At 44.2% G+C, this 16,470-nt stretch overlaps 1 protein-coding gene across 1 annotated transcript in view; it reads left to right on the forward strand.

Moving 5' to 3' along the window:
• The window catches only part of trpn1 (transient receptor potential cation channel, subfamily N, member 1), a 45,456-nt gene that overhangs the window by 19,014 nt on the left and 9,972 nt on the right, over positions 1-16,470 (forward strand). Inside the window, exons 9-23 of the mRNA XM_041883548.2 lie at positions 2,334-2,432; positions 2,681-2,881; positions 3,054-3,155; positions 3,365-3,463; positions 3,653-3,781; positions 4,253-4,381; positions 4,844-4,960; positions 5,171-5,269; positions 5,700-5,900; positions 6,294-6,392; positions 7,147-7,353; positions 12,400-12,501; positions 12,748-12,846; positions 12,962-13,111; positions 13,206-13,313. Coding sequence (XP_041739482.2) covers positions 2,334-2,432; positions 2,681-2,881; positions 3,054-3,155; positions 3,365-3,463; positions 3,653-3,781; positions 4,253-4,381; positions 4,844-4,960; positions 5,171-5,269; positions 5,700-5,900; positions 6,294-6,392; positions 7,147-7,353; positions 12,400-12,501; positions 12,748-12,846; positions 12,962-13,111; positions 13,206-13,313 — 1,941 coding nt within the window. The remainder of the gene's footprint in view (positions 1-2,333; positions 2,433-2,680; positions 2,882-3,053; positions 3,156-3,364; positions 3,464-3,652; positions 3,782-4,252; positions 4,382-4,843; positions 4,961-5,170; positions 5,270-5,699; positions 5,901-6,293; positions 6,393-7,146; positions 7,354-12,399; positions 12,502-12,747; positions 12,847-12,961; positions 13,112-13,205; positions 13,314-16,470) is intronic.

A 16,470-nucleotide genomic window follows, 5' to 3' on the forward strand; every position in this document is an offset into this window, starting at 1 on the left:
TGCCATAGGTCCAGACAACAGGCCCTCCGATTTGGCGCACTGAACTCTATCTGAGAAGTAGTTGGTGAACCAGGCGAGGCAGTCATTTGAGAAACCAAGGCTATTTAGTCTGCCAATAAGAATGCGGTGGTTGACAGAGTCGAAAGCCTTGGCCAGGTCGATGAAGACGGCTGCACAGTACTGTCTATTATCAATCGCGGTTATAATATAGTTTAGGACCTTGAGCGTGGCTGAAGTGCACCCATGACCAGCTCGGAAACCGGATTGCATAGCGGAGAAGGTACGGTGGTATTCGAAATGGTCGGTGATCTGTTTGTTAACTTGGCTTTCAAATACTTTCGAAAGGCAGGGCAGGATGGATATAGGTCTGTAGCAGTTTGGATCTAGAGTGTCACCCCCTTTGAAGAGGGGGATGACCGCGGCAGCTTTCAATCTCTGGGGATCTCAGACGTTATGAAAGAGAGGTTGAACAGACTAGTAATAGGGGTTGCGACAATTTCGCGGCTAGTTTTAGAAAGAAAGGGTCCAGATTGTCTAGCCCAGCTGATTTGTAGGGGTCCAGATTTTGCAGCGCTTTCAAAACATCAGCTGTCTGAATTTGTGTGAAGGAGAAGCGGGGGGGGCATGGGCAAGTTGCAGCGGAGGGTGCAGAGTTGGTGGCCGGGGTAGTGGTAGCCAGATGGAAAGCATGGACAGCTGTAGCAAAATGCTTGTTGAAATTCTCGATTATTGTAGATTTATCGGTGGTGATAGTGTTTCCTAGCCTCAGTGCAGTGGGCAGCTGGGAGGAAGTGCTCTTATTCTCCATGGACTTTACAGTGTCCCTAAACTTTTTGGAGTTAGTGCTACAGGATGCACATTTCTGTTTGAAAAAGTTACCCTTTGCTTTCCTGACTGCTTGTGTATATTGGTTCCTAACTTCCCTGAAAAGTTGCATATCGCGGGGGCTATTTGATGCTAATGCTGTACGCCACAGGATGTTTTTGTGCTGGTCAAGGGCAGTCAAGTCTGAGGAGAACCAGGGGCTATATCGGTTCTTAGTTCTGTATTTTTTGAATGGGGCATGTTTATTTAAGATTGAGAGGAAATTACTTTTAAGGAACAACCAGGCATCCTCTACTGACGGAATGAGATCTATATCCATCCAGGATACCTGGGCCAGGTCAATTAGGAAGGCCTGCTCGCTAAAGTGTTTTAGGGAGCGTTTGACAGTGATGAGGGGTGGTCGTTTGACCGCGGACCCGTTACGGACGCAGGCAATAAGGTAGTGATCGCTGAGATCCTGGTTGAAGACAGCTGAGGTGTATTTATATTTTCTGTTGTATTTCTGACTTTATGTTTTTTTTTACCCCATATGTAACTCTGTGTTGTTTTTATTGCACTACTTTGCTTTATCTTGGCCAGGTCGCAGTTGTAAATGAGAACCTGTTCTCAACTGGCTTACCTGGTTAAATAAAGGTGAAATAAAAAAAATAAAAAATAAAAATTTAGAGGGTATGTTAGTCAGGATGATATCTATGAGGGTACCCATGTTTACGGATTTAGGGTTGTACCTGGTAGGTTCGTTGATAATTTGCGTGAGGTTGAGGGCATCTAGTTTGGATTGTAGGATGGCTGGGATATTAAGCATATCCCAATTTAGGTCACCAAGCAGTACGAACTCTGAGGATAAATGGGGGGCAATCAATTCACATATGGTGTCCAGGGCACAGCTGGGGGCTGAGGGGGGTCTGTAGCAAGCGGCAACAGTGAGAGACTTATTTCTGGAAAGGTGGATTTTTAGAAGTAGAAGCTCAAACTGTTTGGGCACAGACCTGGATAGTATGATAGAGCTCTGCAGGCTATCTCTACAGTAGATTGCAACTCCACCCCCTTTGGCAGTTCTATTTAGACGGAAAATGTTATAGTTGGGGATGGAAATTTCAGAATTTTTGGTGGCCTTCCTGAGCCAGGATTCAGACACTGCTAGAACATCAGGGTTGGCGGAGTGTGAACTAATCCTGCTCAGGGTTGGATCCTAACTTGAGATATTGTCTTGCCACATGTAACTCGAATTTCCTTGCAAATATCTGGTTGACATGATTCATGTGAAATCAGTGGAAAACCATCTCACGCTCCCTGACTTGTCGATATAAAAATGATCTTAGTTGAAAACCTACAAACTGTTGTAGATTTCTGTGCAATATGTGCAGGATTAATGTAAGTCCAAGTTGGAAATCCCAAGCATTTGACCCTCAAACTTTACACATTTGTTTCCATCTCTTTGTGTGACCTTCTAAAACCAGTGTGCAGTCTTCCAGAGACTGTATATAAATAACAGTGTCTTCTCTTAGGATGGCAGCACGCTGATGCATATAGCCTCCCAGTGTGGACACCCAGAGACCGCCCTCACCTTCCTGAAGAAAGGGGTCCCACTCTACATGCCCAATAAGGTACAGGAAGTCCAGGTGTCCAGTGGGCACTTAAAAAAAAAAAACATAAATCACTGGCCTGAAATTTTATTTGAATATCACCTCTTCAAATGCACTGCATTGTACAGATACTGTATGAGAATAGCCATATATTTAGAATATATCATTATATATGTATGATCCTTTCTTACTATGTTATTTAATGTATCCTATCAAATGAACCCTACCTATAATTTATGTATCATACTCTGGCATCACACCCTCCACAGTCAGGTGCAGTGTGTCTCCATGCTGCAGCCAAACGAGGTCACACGGCTGTAGTGAAGTCTCTTCTCCTGAAGGGGGCGCATGTGGACACCACCACTAAAGACGGCCTGACGGCCCTACATGTCGCAGTGCAGAACTGCAAGCCCCTCGTGGTGCAGATGCTACTGGGCTTTGGGGCTCAGGTCCAACTCAATGGAGGCAAGGTGAGACATACGTATGTCCTAGAAACATATACAATCCAAAATTGGTCAGTTTGTGCTGTATATATCATGATGGTGGAAAGTAATATGCTTTTTGTAACACAGTAACTGCTATTGTTGGCATGTGCTGCTAACCTCTACACTCCCTCTGTCCTCACTCTGCCCCTGCATGAAGGCCCGGGAGACCCCACTGCACATTGCTGCCAGGGTGAAGGAGGGGGAAAAGGTGGCTGAGATGCTGCTGAAGAGCGGAGCTGATGTCAACGCAGAACAGGAGGTTAGAGCTTGTCTCTCCCTTCACTGTGGCCAGAGATGAGTGGGTTTATCAGATCAGAGGGCTCATCTGAATCTGAAAGCAAGCTTCTCTGTCTGTGTCTCTCTCTCTCTCTCTCTCTCTCTCTCTCTCTCTCTCTCTCTCTCTCTCTCTCTCTCTCTCTCTCTCTCTCTCTCTCTCTCTCTCTCTCTCTCTCTCTCTCTCCCTGTCAGAATGGGGAGACGGCGATGCATGTTGCTGCTCGCCACGGTGGACTGCAGATGATGAAAGCCCTGATAGAGGAGGGAGGAGACCTCACCTGGAGATCTAAGGTAAAGTAGAACCGCTTTTCTGTGTCTAACCAGTGTAACAATGACACATTGAGTCTATTTCTCGCTTTCAGTAGTCTAAAACACCTCCTTTTTGTGGTCATGTATGTGTTTTGTCATGTGGGTGTATGTATGTGCATGCATGCATGTGTGTGTATATATATGTGTGTGTGTGTGTTTCTGTATTCATAGGCTGGAGAGAACCCTCTCCATGTCGCTGTGCGCCACTGTCATGCCCATGTGGTGGAGGATATTCTCACCTATCTGACCAGTGAGAGAAGCCGCGAGGAGGCCCAGTGCTGTGTGAGCCAGGTGAACAGGGTGAGAATAACACACTCATGATAATAATCATAATTTATGCCATTACACAGACGCTTTTTATCCAAAGAGACTTATAGACATGCGTGAATAAATGTTCATATGGGTGGTCCCAGCAGGATTAAAACCCGCGATTCTGCCGTTGCAAGCGCCGCGCTCTACCGACTGAGACACACAGGACCAGATGATGGAACAGCGGTTCTATTATAGAAATATTAATGTGATCGTTGCTCTATTATAGAAATGTTTTACCGGCAAGCATTCCCTACCGTCTAGATCTTATTCTTATTATAGAAATGCCAACATAAACTAATAAACACAATTCTCTGTGTATTTAAGGTTGAACATTTTACATTCCATTTCCATTTAGCATTTTACATTTACATTTCACATGCAATTTAGCCAACTCCTCTTTGTATGCCACTTTACTTCTTGGTTTTGACGTACCAGTTTTCTTTTGTTCTGTGACTGCAGAAAGGGGAAACATCGTTGCACTTAGCTGCTGAGCTGCAGAAGGAGAGCGTCCACAGAGAAGGAGAAGACGTACACATTATCAAGACTCTGATGGAATATGACGCAGACATCACTGCAGCAACCAGAGAGGTATGGCACAAGGAACAGTCTGATATAGCTATAGCATTTTATTAATTATTCTACAGTTAATACTGTAGCGAATGGCAGGGCAGGGAAGCAAACCTGGGTCGCTGGCGTGAAAGGCAAACACCCTATGCATCGTGCCAATAGTGTTAAACAACGTGGTGGGAATTGTAACATGGATCATATCATGGAGGATCGCTACAATACAATCCCCAAAAATGTTGCATGTCAGAAGTCAAGTTTTCAAGATAGAGCACTTTCAGTATAGAGCAAAAACTGTGATGGTGATGGGTTTTGAGTGAACTATCCCTTTAAGCAATGCCGTACACTACAGCAGATGGAGGTACAGTACAATACGTTCTGTTTAGTAGCTGAACAGTAGTTAGCTGTTCTGGTGTATGTTATTGAGGTATACAGGTACATGTGTGTCTCACTGTTGTTTCTCCCTGCTCTTGGCTGTTCCTGTAGTCCTGTGAGACTCCCTTTCACTACTGTGCCAGAGTGGGCAACACTGACGTCCTACAAGAGATGCTCAACAGTGTTCCCTCCGGTCGCCTGCAGATGGCAGTCAACAAGCACTCCAAGGTACTGATGGAATTACGTTACTTGGGTGTTACTGCAGGGGTTTCTCATGACATTTAAATATTGGTTTATTGCTGTAAAATAACTGGTACTGCTGTTAAATGGGTATTTTGCGGGTGAGTATAATTCTGAAGTGGCATGAACTGCCTTCTGCGTTTTGGTTATGTAGCGTTATTGTTTTACTGAGAGAGCACTCTCTGTGGGCCCATACAGAATGGCTGGTCCCCGTTGTTATTGGCTTCTGAGAGAGGTCACACGGAGGTTGTTAGAATCCTGCTGCAGAACCACGCCAGGGTGGACGTCTTTGATGAGGTGAGGGCCCTGGAATGTTTCAGACTTTTCCATTGGCTAATTCAATATACTGTACCACAACTTAACTCTGTCTCTTAAACTCTGCCACTGCCTGCTGAGCTGTAAAACTTTCATTTTGCTGAGTCACTGCAATGTGGTCATCATGACTCAAGCAGGATCAAAGCCAAGGAACATATGACATCGTCGTGTCTGTGCTGCGTGCCCTAATGAACACAACCCTGATGTATCCAACCAAAACAAGCGTTTGTTATTGGACAAGTTTACGTAGTCCCTCCCTGTTTCGGTTTCTTCCGTTTGGCACCTAATGAACACAACCCTGATGTATCCAACCAAAACTAGCGTTTGTTATTGGACAAGTTCACGTAGTCCCTCCCTGTTTCGGTTTCTTCCGTTTGGCACCTAATGAACACAACTCTGATGTATCCTACAGGACGGCGAGGCAGCTCTCCACTTGGCGGCGAAGCGGGGCCACGAGGACATCGCTGACATTCTGCTGTCCCATAAGGCCTTTGTGAATGCCAAGACCAAGCTGGGCCTCACTCCACTACACCTGGGGGCCCAGAACGGCTCTGCCAGCCTGGTCAGACTACTGGTGGAGACACACCTGGGCAGCATCGACGCTCTCTCCCTGGTCAGTGAGCTGAGCAATGACCCCTCAACTATGGAGGTCTTGAGAACATGTCCCTTCTCATAGGAAATCAGTCCAAAAAGAGTACATTTGGTTATTATTGGGGTAGATGTCATATATATTCTCGTAGGCATCTGTGTGTAACCTTGTTTAACCTGATCTCACAAGCTCACATTCTGTTTTATTATATTGAAGTGAAACAAAACCTGAGTGTTATGGTTAGTCGAGTTTCACAAGGCTAATCTGTGTGCTCAGGGGAAATAAAGTTAGAATCGAACACCTAGCAAAGTCTCTTGCCATATCTTCCTCTTTCTTAAGAACCATTTTTATTTGTCCACTCCTGATCCAAAAAGAGAAATAAGGTGTTCTGAACCTCTGTGTGTGTTTGACCCCCAGAGTAAGCAGACTCCTCTCCACCTAGCTGCCATCAGTGGACAGCTGGACGTGTGCAGCAGCCTGCTCCACCTCAGAGCAGACATCACTGCCACAGACATAGTGAGTCTGTTTCTCTGTCTGACACTGCCTTTGTCTGTGTGTGGCTGTCTGTGCCTATTTAAATGTTGTCTGTGTGTAACCGGTGTGAAATGGCTAGCTAGTTAGCGGTGCGCACTAGTAGCGTTTCAATCGGTGACGTCACTCGCTCTGAGACCTTGAAGTAGTTGTTTCCCTTGCTCTGCAAGGGCCGCGGCTTTTGTGGAGCGATGGGTAACGATGCTTCGAGGGTGACTGTTGTCGATGTGTGCAGAGGGTCCCTGGTTCAAGCCCAGGTAGGGGCGAGGAGAGGGACGGAAGCAACACTGTTACATGTGCTAAATAAACAAATGAATATGTAAATCTTTCCTGAAGGACATTTCTGCTATAGTCATAGCTTCAACAATCTCATTTTACATATCAAGTCCTGGTCTAATTTCTTCATTATTTTACCTGAGCCCTTCCTATCAGCAGAGGCCAGATGCCCCCCTGGTTGCATTTAACTATCATTCATTCATCTATCCTAGCAGACGCGCTTATCCAGAGCATCTTACAGGAGCAACTAGGGTCAAGTGCCTTACTCAAGGGCACATTGACAGATTTGTCACCTAGTCGGCTCTGGGATTCAAACCAGCGGCCTTTTGGTTATTGGCCCAACGCTCTTAACCACTAGGCTACCTGCCGCCTATCCCTCCATCCCTACATCCATTCACTGATGAATTCAGTCAGTCATCCATCCATCCATCCTTCCATTCATTCATGTCTCTCTTGTCCCTAGCACGGCCAGACACCCCTCCACCTGGCTGCAGAGAACGACCACTCTGAGGTGGTCAAGCTGTTCCTGAAGCACCGTCCAGAGCTAGCCACCCTGGCCAATGTGGAGGGGGCCACCTGCACCCACATCGCTGCAGCCAAGGGCAGCCTGGCTGTCATCAGGGAGCTGCTCAAGTTCAACCAGGGGGGAGTGACCACGCTGAGCAACAAGGTCAGAGGTCAGGGGTTAGGAGTCACGAGGAGTCAGGAAGTAGTGTTTCTCTGTGCTTGGCTGAAAATGTAACATGGAAACAGAACAATAGAGAATTACAAGGTAATAGAATAACACAATAATTCCACAACAAGGTCAGAGGGCAGGAGGGTTGTGATAGTAGTGCTGCTCTGTCCTTGTCTGAAATGGAACATATTACTGTAAAAATGTTTGAATTATAATATGAATGGCCTGGCTGGCCATAGAAAGGGAAGGAAAGTGACAGAGGAAATATTATCTTATGGATGCGCAATGAATCGGCTGAAAAGATTTTGCATGGGCCCTTGGATCCTCAAAAAGTTACACAGCTGCACCATCGAGAGCATCTTGACTGGCTGCATCACCGCTTGGTATGGCAACTGCACCGCCCTCAAGCGCAAAGCGCTACAGAGGGTGGTGCGGACGGCCCAGTACATCACTGGGACCAAGCTCCCTGTCATCCAGGACCTCTATACCAGGCAGTGTCAGAGGAAGACCCAAAAAATTGCCAAAGACTCCAGCCACCCAAGCCATAGACTGCTCCGAGACAGCTTCTACCCTCATGCCAAAAGACTGCTAGATAGCCATAAGACTGCTAAATAGTTCAATAAATGGTTACCCGGACTATCTGCATTGACCCTATCTTGCGCTGACTCTATGCACACTCACAATGCTATATACACTACACTGACACGCTCACACAAACCCACACACACACACACACACACACATACACACACAACACATACACACACATAACACACATACATATAACACACATACACGCACACACATACACACTCATCATATGCTCTTGCTACTCTGTTCTTTATTTTACTCTTATTATTATCTATCCTGATGCATAGTCACTTTACCCTGCCTTCATGTACATACAGTGGGGAGAACAAGTATTTGATACACTGCCGATTTTGCAGGTTTTCCTACTTACAAAGCATGTAGAGGTCTGTAATTTTTATCATAGGTACACTTCAACTGTGAGAGACGGAATCTAAAACAGAAATCCAGAAAATCACATTGTATGATTTTTAAGTAATTAACTTGCATTTTATTGCATGACATAAGTATTTGATACATCAGAAAAGCAGAACTTAATATTTGGTACAGAAACCTTTGTTTGCAATTACAGAGATTATACGTTTCCTGTAGGTCTTGACCAGGTTTGCACACACTGCAGAAGGGATTTTGGCCCACTCCTCCATACAGAACTTCTCCAGATCCTTCAGGTTTCGGGGCTGTCGCTGGGCAATACGGACTTTCAGCTCCCTCCAAATATTTTCTATTGGGTTCAGGTCTGGAGACTGGCTAGGCCACTCCAGGACCTTGAGATGCTTCTTACGGAGCCACTCCTTAGTTACCCTGGCTGTGTGTTTCGGGTCGTTGTCATGCTGGAAGACCCAGCCACGACCCATCTTCAATGCTCTTACTGAGGGAAGGAGGTTGTTGGCCAAGATCTCGCAATACATGGCCCCATCCATCCTCCCCTCAATACGGTGCAGTCGTCCTGTCCCCTTTGCAGAAAAGTATCCCCAAAGAATGATGTTTCCACCTCCATGCTTCACAGTTGGGATGGTGTTCTTGGGGTTGTACTAATCCTTCTTCTTCCTCCAAACACGGTGAGTGGAGTTTAGACTAAAAAGCTATATTTTTGTCTCATCAGACCACATGACCTTCTCCCATTCCTCCTCTGGATCATCCAGATGGTCATTGGCAAACTTCAGACGGGCCTGGACATGCGCTGGCTTGAACAGGGGAACCTTGCGTGCGCTGCAGGATTTTAATCAATGACGGCGTAGTGTGTTACTAATGGTTTTCTTTGAGACTGTGGTCCCAGCTCTCTTCAGGTCATTGACCAGGTCCTGCCGTGTAGTTCTGGTTTGATCCCTCACCTTCCTCATGATCATTGATGCCCCACGAGGTGAGATCTTGCATGGAGCCCCAGACCGAGGGTGATTGACCGTCATCTTGAACTTCTTCCATTTTCTAATAATTGCGCCAACAGTTGTTGCCTTCTCACCAAGCTGCTTGCCTATTGTCCTGTAGCCCATCCCAGCCTTGTGCAGGTCTACAATTTTATCCCTGATGTCCTTACACAGCTCTCTGGTCTTGGCCATTGTGGAGAGGTTGGAGTCTGTTTGATTGAGTGTGTGGACATGTGTCTTTTATACAGGTAACGAGTTCAAACAGGTGCAGTTAACATTTACATTTTAGTCATTTAGCAGACGCTCTTATCCAGAGCGACTTACAGTTAGTGAATACATGTTTTTTTTTTTTTTTTTTTTTCATACTGGCCCCCGTGGGAATCGAACCCACAACCCTGACGTTGCAAACGCCATGCTCTACCAACTGAGCTACATCCCTGCCGGCCATTCCCTCCCCTACCCTGGTGTATACAGGTAATGAGTGGAGAACAGGGGGGCTTCTTAAAGAAAAACTAACAGGTCTATGAGAGCCGGAATTCTTACTGGTTGGTAGGTGATCAAATACTTATGTCATGCAATAAAATGCAAATTAATTACTTAAAAATCATACAATGTGATTTTCTGGATTTTTGTTAATTACAGACCTCTACATGCTTTGTAAGTAGGAAAACCTGCAAAATCGGCAGTGTATCAAATACTTCTTCTCCCCACTGTATCTACCTCAAATACCTTATTATTATCTATCCTGATGCCTAGTCACTTTACCCTGCCTTCATGTACATATCTACCTCAAATACCTTATTATTATCTATCCTGATGCCTAGTCATTTTACCCTGCCTTCATATACATATCTACCTCAAATACCTTATTATTATCTATCCTGATGCCTAGTCACTTTACCCTGCCTTCATATACATATGTACCTCAAATACCTTATTATTATCTATCCTGATGCCTAGTCACTTTACCCTGCCTTCATGTACATATCTACCTCAAATACCGTATTATTATCTATCCTGATGCCTAGTCACTTTACCCTGCCTTCATGTACATATAAATAAATATAAATAATTGGTCATTTAGCAGACGCTCTTATCCAGAGCGACTTACAGGAGCAATTAGGGTTAAGTGCCTTGCTCAAGGGCACATCGACAGATTTTTCACCTAGTCGGCTCGGGGATTAGAACCAGTGACCTTTCAGTTATTGGCACAACGCTCTTAACCACTAAGCTACCTGCCGCCCATATCTACCTCAAATACCGCGTACCCCTGCACATTGATCTGGTACTGGTACTCCCTGTATATACAGTTGAAGTCGGAAGTTTACATACACAGGTTGGAGTCATTAAAACTCGTTTTTCAACCACTCCACAAATTAGCATGACACAAGTAATTTTTCTAACAATTGTTTACAGACAGATTATTTCACTTAGGATTTACTGTATCACAATTCCAGTGGGTCAGAAGTTTACATACACTAAGTTGACTGTGCCTTTAAACAGCTTGGAAAATTCCAGAAAATTATGTCATGGCTTTAGAAGCTTCTGATAGGCTAATTGACATAATTTGAGTCAATTGGAGGTGTACTTGTGGATGTATTTCAAGGCCTACCTTCAGACTCAGTACCTCTTTGCTTGACATCATGGGAAAATCAAAAGAAATCAGCCACGACCTGATCCTTGGGAGCAATTTCCAAATGCCTGAAGGTACCATGTTCATCTGTACAAACAATAATACGCAAGTATGAACACCATGGGACCACGCAGCCTTCATACCGCTCAGGAAGGAGACGCGTTCTGTCTCCTAGAGTTCAACGTACTTTGGTGTGAAAAGTGCAAATCAATCCCAGAACAACAGCAAAGGACCTTGTGAAGATGCTGGAGGAAACAGGTACAAAAGTATCTATATCCACAGTAAAACGAGTCCTATATCAACATAACCTGAAAGGCCGCTCAGCAAGGAAGAAGCCACTGCTCCAAAACCGCCATAAAAAAGCTAGACTACGGTTTGCAACTGCACATGGGGACAAAGATCGTACTTTTTGGAGAAACGTCCTCTGGTCTGATGAAACAAAAATAGAACTGTTTGGCCATAATGACCATTGTTATATTTGGAGAAAAAAGGGGGACGCTTGCAAGCCGAAGAACACCATCCCAACCATGAAGCACGGGGGTGGCAGCATCATGCTGTGGGTGTGTTTTGCTGCAGGAGGGACTGGTGCACTTCACAAAACAGATGGCATCATGAGGAAGGAAAATTATGTGGATATATTGAAGCAACATCTCAAGACATCAGTCAGGAAGTTAAAGCTTGGTCGCAAATGGGTCTTCCAAATGGACAAGGACCCCAAGCATATTTCCAAAGTTGTGGCAAAATGGCTTAAGGACATCAAAGTCAAGGTATTGGAGTGGCCATCAGAAAGCCCTGACCTCAACCCTATAGAACATTTGTGGGCAGAACTGAAAAAGCGTGTGCGAGCAAGGAGGCCTACAAACCTGATTCAGTTACACCAGCTCTGTCAGGAGGAATTTGTGGAAAGGCTACAAATTTGTGGAAGGCTACCCTAAACGTTTGACCCAAGTTAAACAATTTAAAGGCAATGCTACCAAATACTAATTGAGCGTATGTAAACTTCTGACCCACTGGGAATGTGATGAAAGAAATAAAAGCTGAAATAAATCATTCTCTCTACTATTATTCTGACATTTCACATTCTTAAAATAAAGTGGTGATCCTAACTGACCTAAAACAGGGAATTTTTACTAGGATTAAATGTCAGGAATTGTGAAAACTGAGTTGAACTGTTTTTGGCTAAGGTGTATGTAAACTTCCGACTTCAACTGTAGCTCTATTCTTGTGTATTTTATTCCTCTTGTGTTACTATGTATATGTTTCAAATTTTTAAAACTCTGCATTGTTGGGGAGGGCTCGTAAGTAAGCATTTCACAGTAAAGTCTACACCTGTTGTATTCGGCGCATGTGACAAATACAATTTGATATAATTTTCGAAGGGATAAGGGGTGATTGAGAAGCTTAGTCACCAGCTTGAATGTTTGATCCATTCTGTCCACTCTCCTTCATCCCCAGACCAACGGCTCCTGTCCTCTGCACCTGGCGTCTGCTGGGGGACACGCCGAGGTGGTGAAGGTCCTACTGGAGGCTGGGGCGTCTGTAGCTGAAGAGGACGCAGTGAGTGATGGAGAGAACCCACAACCTCACCTGGGGGGGACTGACGTCAAACTGACCAAAGACTGACCGCAGACTGACCAGAGATGATGCACTGTTACTGACTGTAGCTACAGTTATTCAATTCAGTTTTAGGGTGTCATCCAAAACCCAGTCTACAGTAAAGAATAGCTCAGCAAAGATCAGTTCATTCAAAAGTAGCTCAGAACAATTCATTCAAAAGCTCATTAAACTTTTTCATCTTCCCAGGAAGGGATGACAGCCATTCACTTGGCAGCCAGGAACGGTCACACACACATCCTGGACGTGCTGAAGGGAAGCATATCCTTTAAGGTCACCAGCTCCAAGGTATCTGTCCCTTCTCTTAAAACTTGAAAATGTTAACTACAGTAGGATTGCTTATATAGTAGATACATTTCCTTATTTATGTTGATTTGATGTATGTGTGTACCTATGATCCCAGACAGGGTTGACTGCGTTGCATGTAGCAGCCCGTTTTGGTCAGGTGGACTTTGTCAGAGAGATCCTTACCAAGGTGCCAGCCACCATGCGCAGTGACACCCCAAACAGCAACAGTAGGGAGGGAATACCAGTGCACCAGCCCCCTTTAGAGGTAGGTAACGGTATAGTGCCAACCCCACAACTCACTTATGACCAGAGAATCAACATTGTCTTCCCCCATGAATGAAAGAGTGTGTGTACTCCAGTCAGGATACACTCCCCTGCACCTGGCTGCCCAGTCTGGCCATGAGAGTGTGGTGAGACTGCTGCTCAACTCCCCTGGTGTACAGGCAGACAAGGAGACAGACATACAGGTAAGCTCTTTTCGTGTGTGTCTGTCTCTGTCTGTGTGCGTGCGTGTGTAAATGAATATGTGTGCATATAGCAATGTGCATGCTCCGCCCACTTGAGGATCTGTCTTTTTCAGCCATCTATTTCCTGTGTTTGAGGGGTGCAAAATCCAGTAACCTTTTACTGCAGTGGGCTAAATCAGGATCACACAGTGTTTCTTGGTAATCTTAAACAAATCTACTTTGAAACAAAAGTAGACACCTGTACCATGTCAGATATAGAGTTGAAATGTATAAAACTTATAGTTTGCATCCCAATATTACACTTTATATAAATCACAGAAAACTGAAATATAACGAAACCGTTTGTGACATAGAAACACCGGATTTTCAGCGAAATTTTTTAAAAAGTTTGGTAATTCAGAAATTATGAAAAATATTAATAACATTCCACCCATGAGGCCACTAGAGGGCGATTTGGTCATTTGACTGTGAGACTGTTGACTGTTTTCCTTTTACTCCTTTCACTCTTTCATACTCTTGCTTGTGCCTGTCGTTTTTTCCCGTTAATGTTACGACCGCAGAAATGTTTGTAATGACTTGTGAAACACACTCTGTTAATGGCTGAAATGTGCTCAATGGAATACATTGTCTTTCCGTTGCATCTATAAGAATGCTAAAGCTTAGTCTGGGATTTAACGGATCATGTTGACACTTACAGTGGGGAGAACAAGTATTTGATACACTGCCGATTTTGCAGGTTTTCCTACTTACAAAGCATGTAGAGTTCTGTAATTTTTATCATAGGTACACTTCAACTGTGAGAGACGGAATCTAAAACAAAAAATCCAGAAAATCACATTGTATGATTTTTAAGTAATTAATTTGCATTTTATTGCATGACATAAGTATTTGATCACCCACCAACCAGTAAGAATTCCGGCTCTCACAGACCTGTTAGTTTTTCTTTAAAAAGCCCTCCTGTTCTCCACTCATTAACTGTATTAACGGCACCTGTTTGAACTCGTTACCTGTATAAAAGACACCTGTCCACACACTCAATCAAACAGACTCCAACCTCTCCACAATGGCCAAGACCAGAGAGCTGTGTAAGGACATCAGGGATAAAATTGTAGACCTGCACAAGGCTGGGATGGGCTACAGGAAAATAGGCAACCAGCTTGGTGAGAAGGCAACAACTGTTGGCGCAATTATTAGAAAATGGAAGAAGTTCAAGATGACGGTCAATCAACCTCGGTCTGGGGCTACATGCAAGATCTCACCTTGTGGGGCATCAATGATCATGAGGAAGGTGAGGGATCATCCCAGAACTACTCGGAAGGACCTGGTCAATGACCTGAAGAGAGCTGGGACCACAGTCTCAAAGAAAACCATTAGTAACACATTACGCCGTCATGGATTAAAATCCTGCAGCGCACGCAAGGTCCCCCTGCTCAAGCCAGCGCATGTCCAGGCCCGTCTGAAGTTTGCCAATGACCATCTGGATGATCCAGAGGAGGAATGGGAGAAGGTCATGTGGTCTGATGAGGCAAAAATAGAGCTTTTTGGTCTAAACTCCACTCGCCGTGTTTGGAGGAAGAAGAAGGATGAGTACAACCCCAAGAACACCATCCCAACCGTGAAGCATGGAGGTGGAAACATCATTCTTTGGGGATGCTTTTCTGCAAAGGGGACAGGACGACTGCACCGTATTGAGGGGAGGATGGATGGGGCCATGTATTGCGAGATCTTGGCCAACAACCTCCTTCCCTCAGTAAGAGCATTGAAGATGGGTCGTGGCTGGGTCTTCCAGCATGACAACGACCCGAAACACACAGCCAGGTCAACTAAGGAGGGGCTCCGTAAGAAGCATCTCTAGGTCCTGGAGTGGCCTAACCAGTCTCCAGAACTGAACCCAATAGAAAATCTTTGGAGGGAGCTGAAAGTCCGTATTGCCCAGCGACAGCCACGAAACCTGAAGGATCTGGAGAAGGTCTGTATGGAGGAGTGGGCCAAAATCCCTGCTGCAGTGTGTGCAAACCTGGTCAAGACCTACAGGAAACGTATGGTCTCTGTAATTGCAAACAAAGGTTTCTGTACCAAATTTTAAGTTCTGCTTTTCTGATGTATCAAATACTTATGTCATGCAATTAAATGCAAATGAATTACTTAAAAATCGTACAATGTGAATTTCTGGATTTTTGTTTTAGATTCCGTCTCTCACAGTTGAAGTGTACCTATGATAAAAATTACAGACCTCTACATGCTTTGTAAGTAGGAAAACCTGCAAAATCGGCAGTGTATCAAATACTTGTTCTCCCCACTGTACATCACAAGAACGAGAAGGAAATAACTTTATTTTGATTGGTGTTCTTTTTTTGTGGAATTGAAAAAAGTAATCATTTGATACAGTTGAAATGTTTACAAATTAGATGCACTAAAATGAAAGCAACTTCCAAAAATGAACACTTGGATTATAGTGAAATTATATCTGATCTCACAAAAAATGTAAAGTATGTTGAGATAGGTGTAATCTAGAGCCAAGCGTGTTGATTTTTAATCTGAGGGTATCCTGCTATTGACACACTTGTTGAATTAAACAACAACCGTAATTAATTAATGAGTAAGTCTAGACAGCGCAGGTGAGTACAGGTAGACCTAGACAGAGCAAGTTTTGCAAATGTATTACAAATAAGCAACTTAAATATCTTATTTACATACAGTTGAAGTCGGAAGTTTACATACACTTAGGTTGGAGTCATTAAAACTAGTTTGTCAACCACTCCACAAATGTCTTGTTAACAAACTATAGTTTTGGCAAGTCGGTTAGGACATCTACTTTGTGCATGACACAAGTAATTTTTCCAACAATTGTTTACAGACAGATTATTTCACTAATAATTCACTGTATCACAATTCCAGTGGGTCAGAAGTTTACATACACTAAGTTGACTGTGCCTTTAAACAGCTTGGAAAATTCCAGAAAATGATGTCATGGCTTTAGAAGCTTCGGATAGGCTAATTGACATAATTTGAGTCAATTGGAGGTGTACCTGTGGATGTATTTCAAGGCCTACCTTCTAACTCAGTGCCTCTTTGCTTGACATCATGGGAAAATCAAAAGAAATCAGCCAAGACCTCAGAAAAAGAATTGTAGGCCTCCACAAGTCTGGTTCATCCT

This window comes from Coregonus clupeaformis, chromosome 8 (assembly GCF_020615455.1).
Source record: "Coregonus clupeaformis isolate EN_2021a chromosome 8, ASM2061545v1, whole genome shotgun sequence".
NCBI classification, from domain to species: domain Eukaryota; kingdom Metazoa; phylum Chordata; class Actinopteri; order Salmoniformes; family Salmonidae; genus Coregonus; species Coregonus clupeaformis.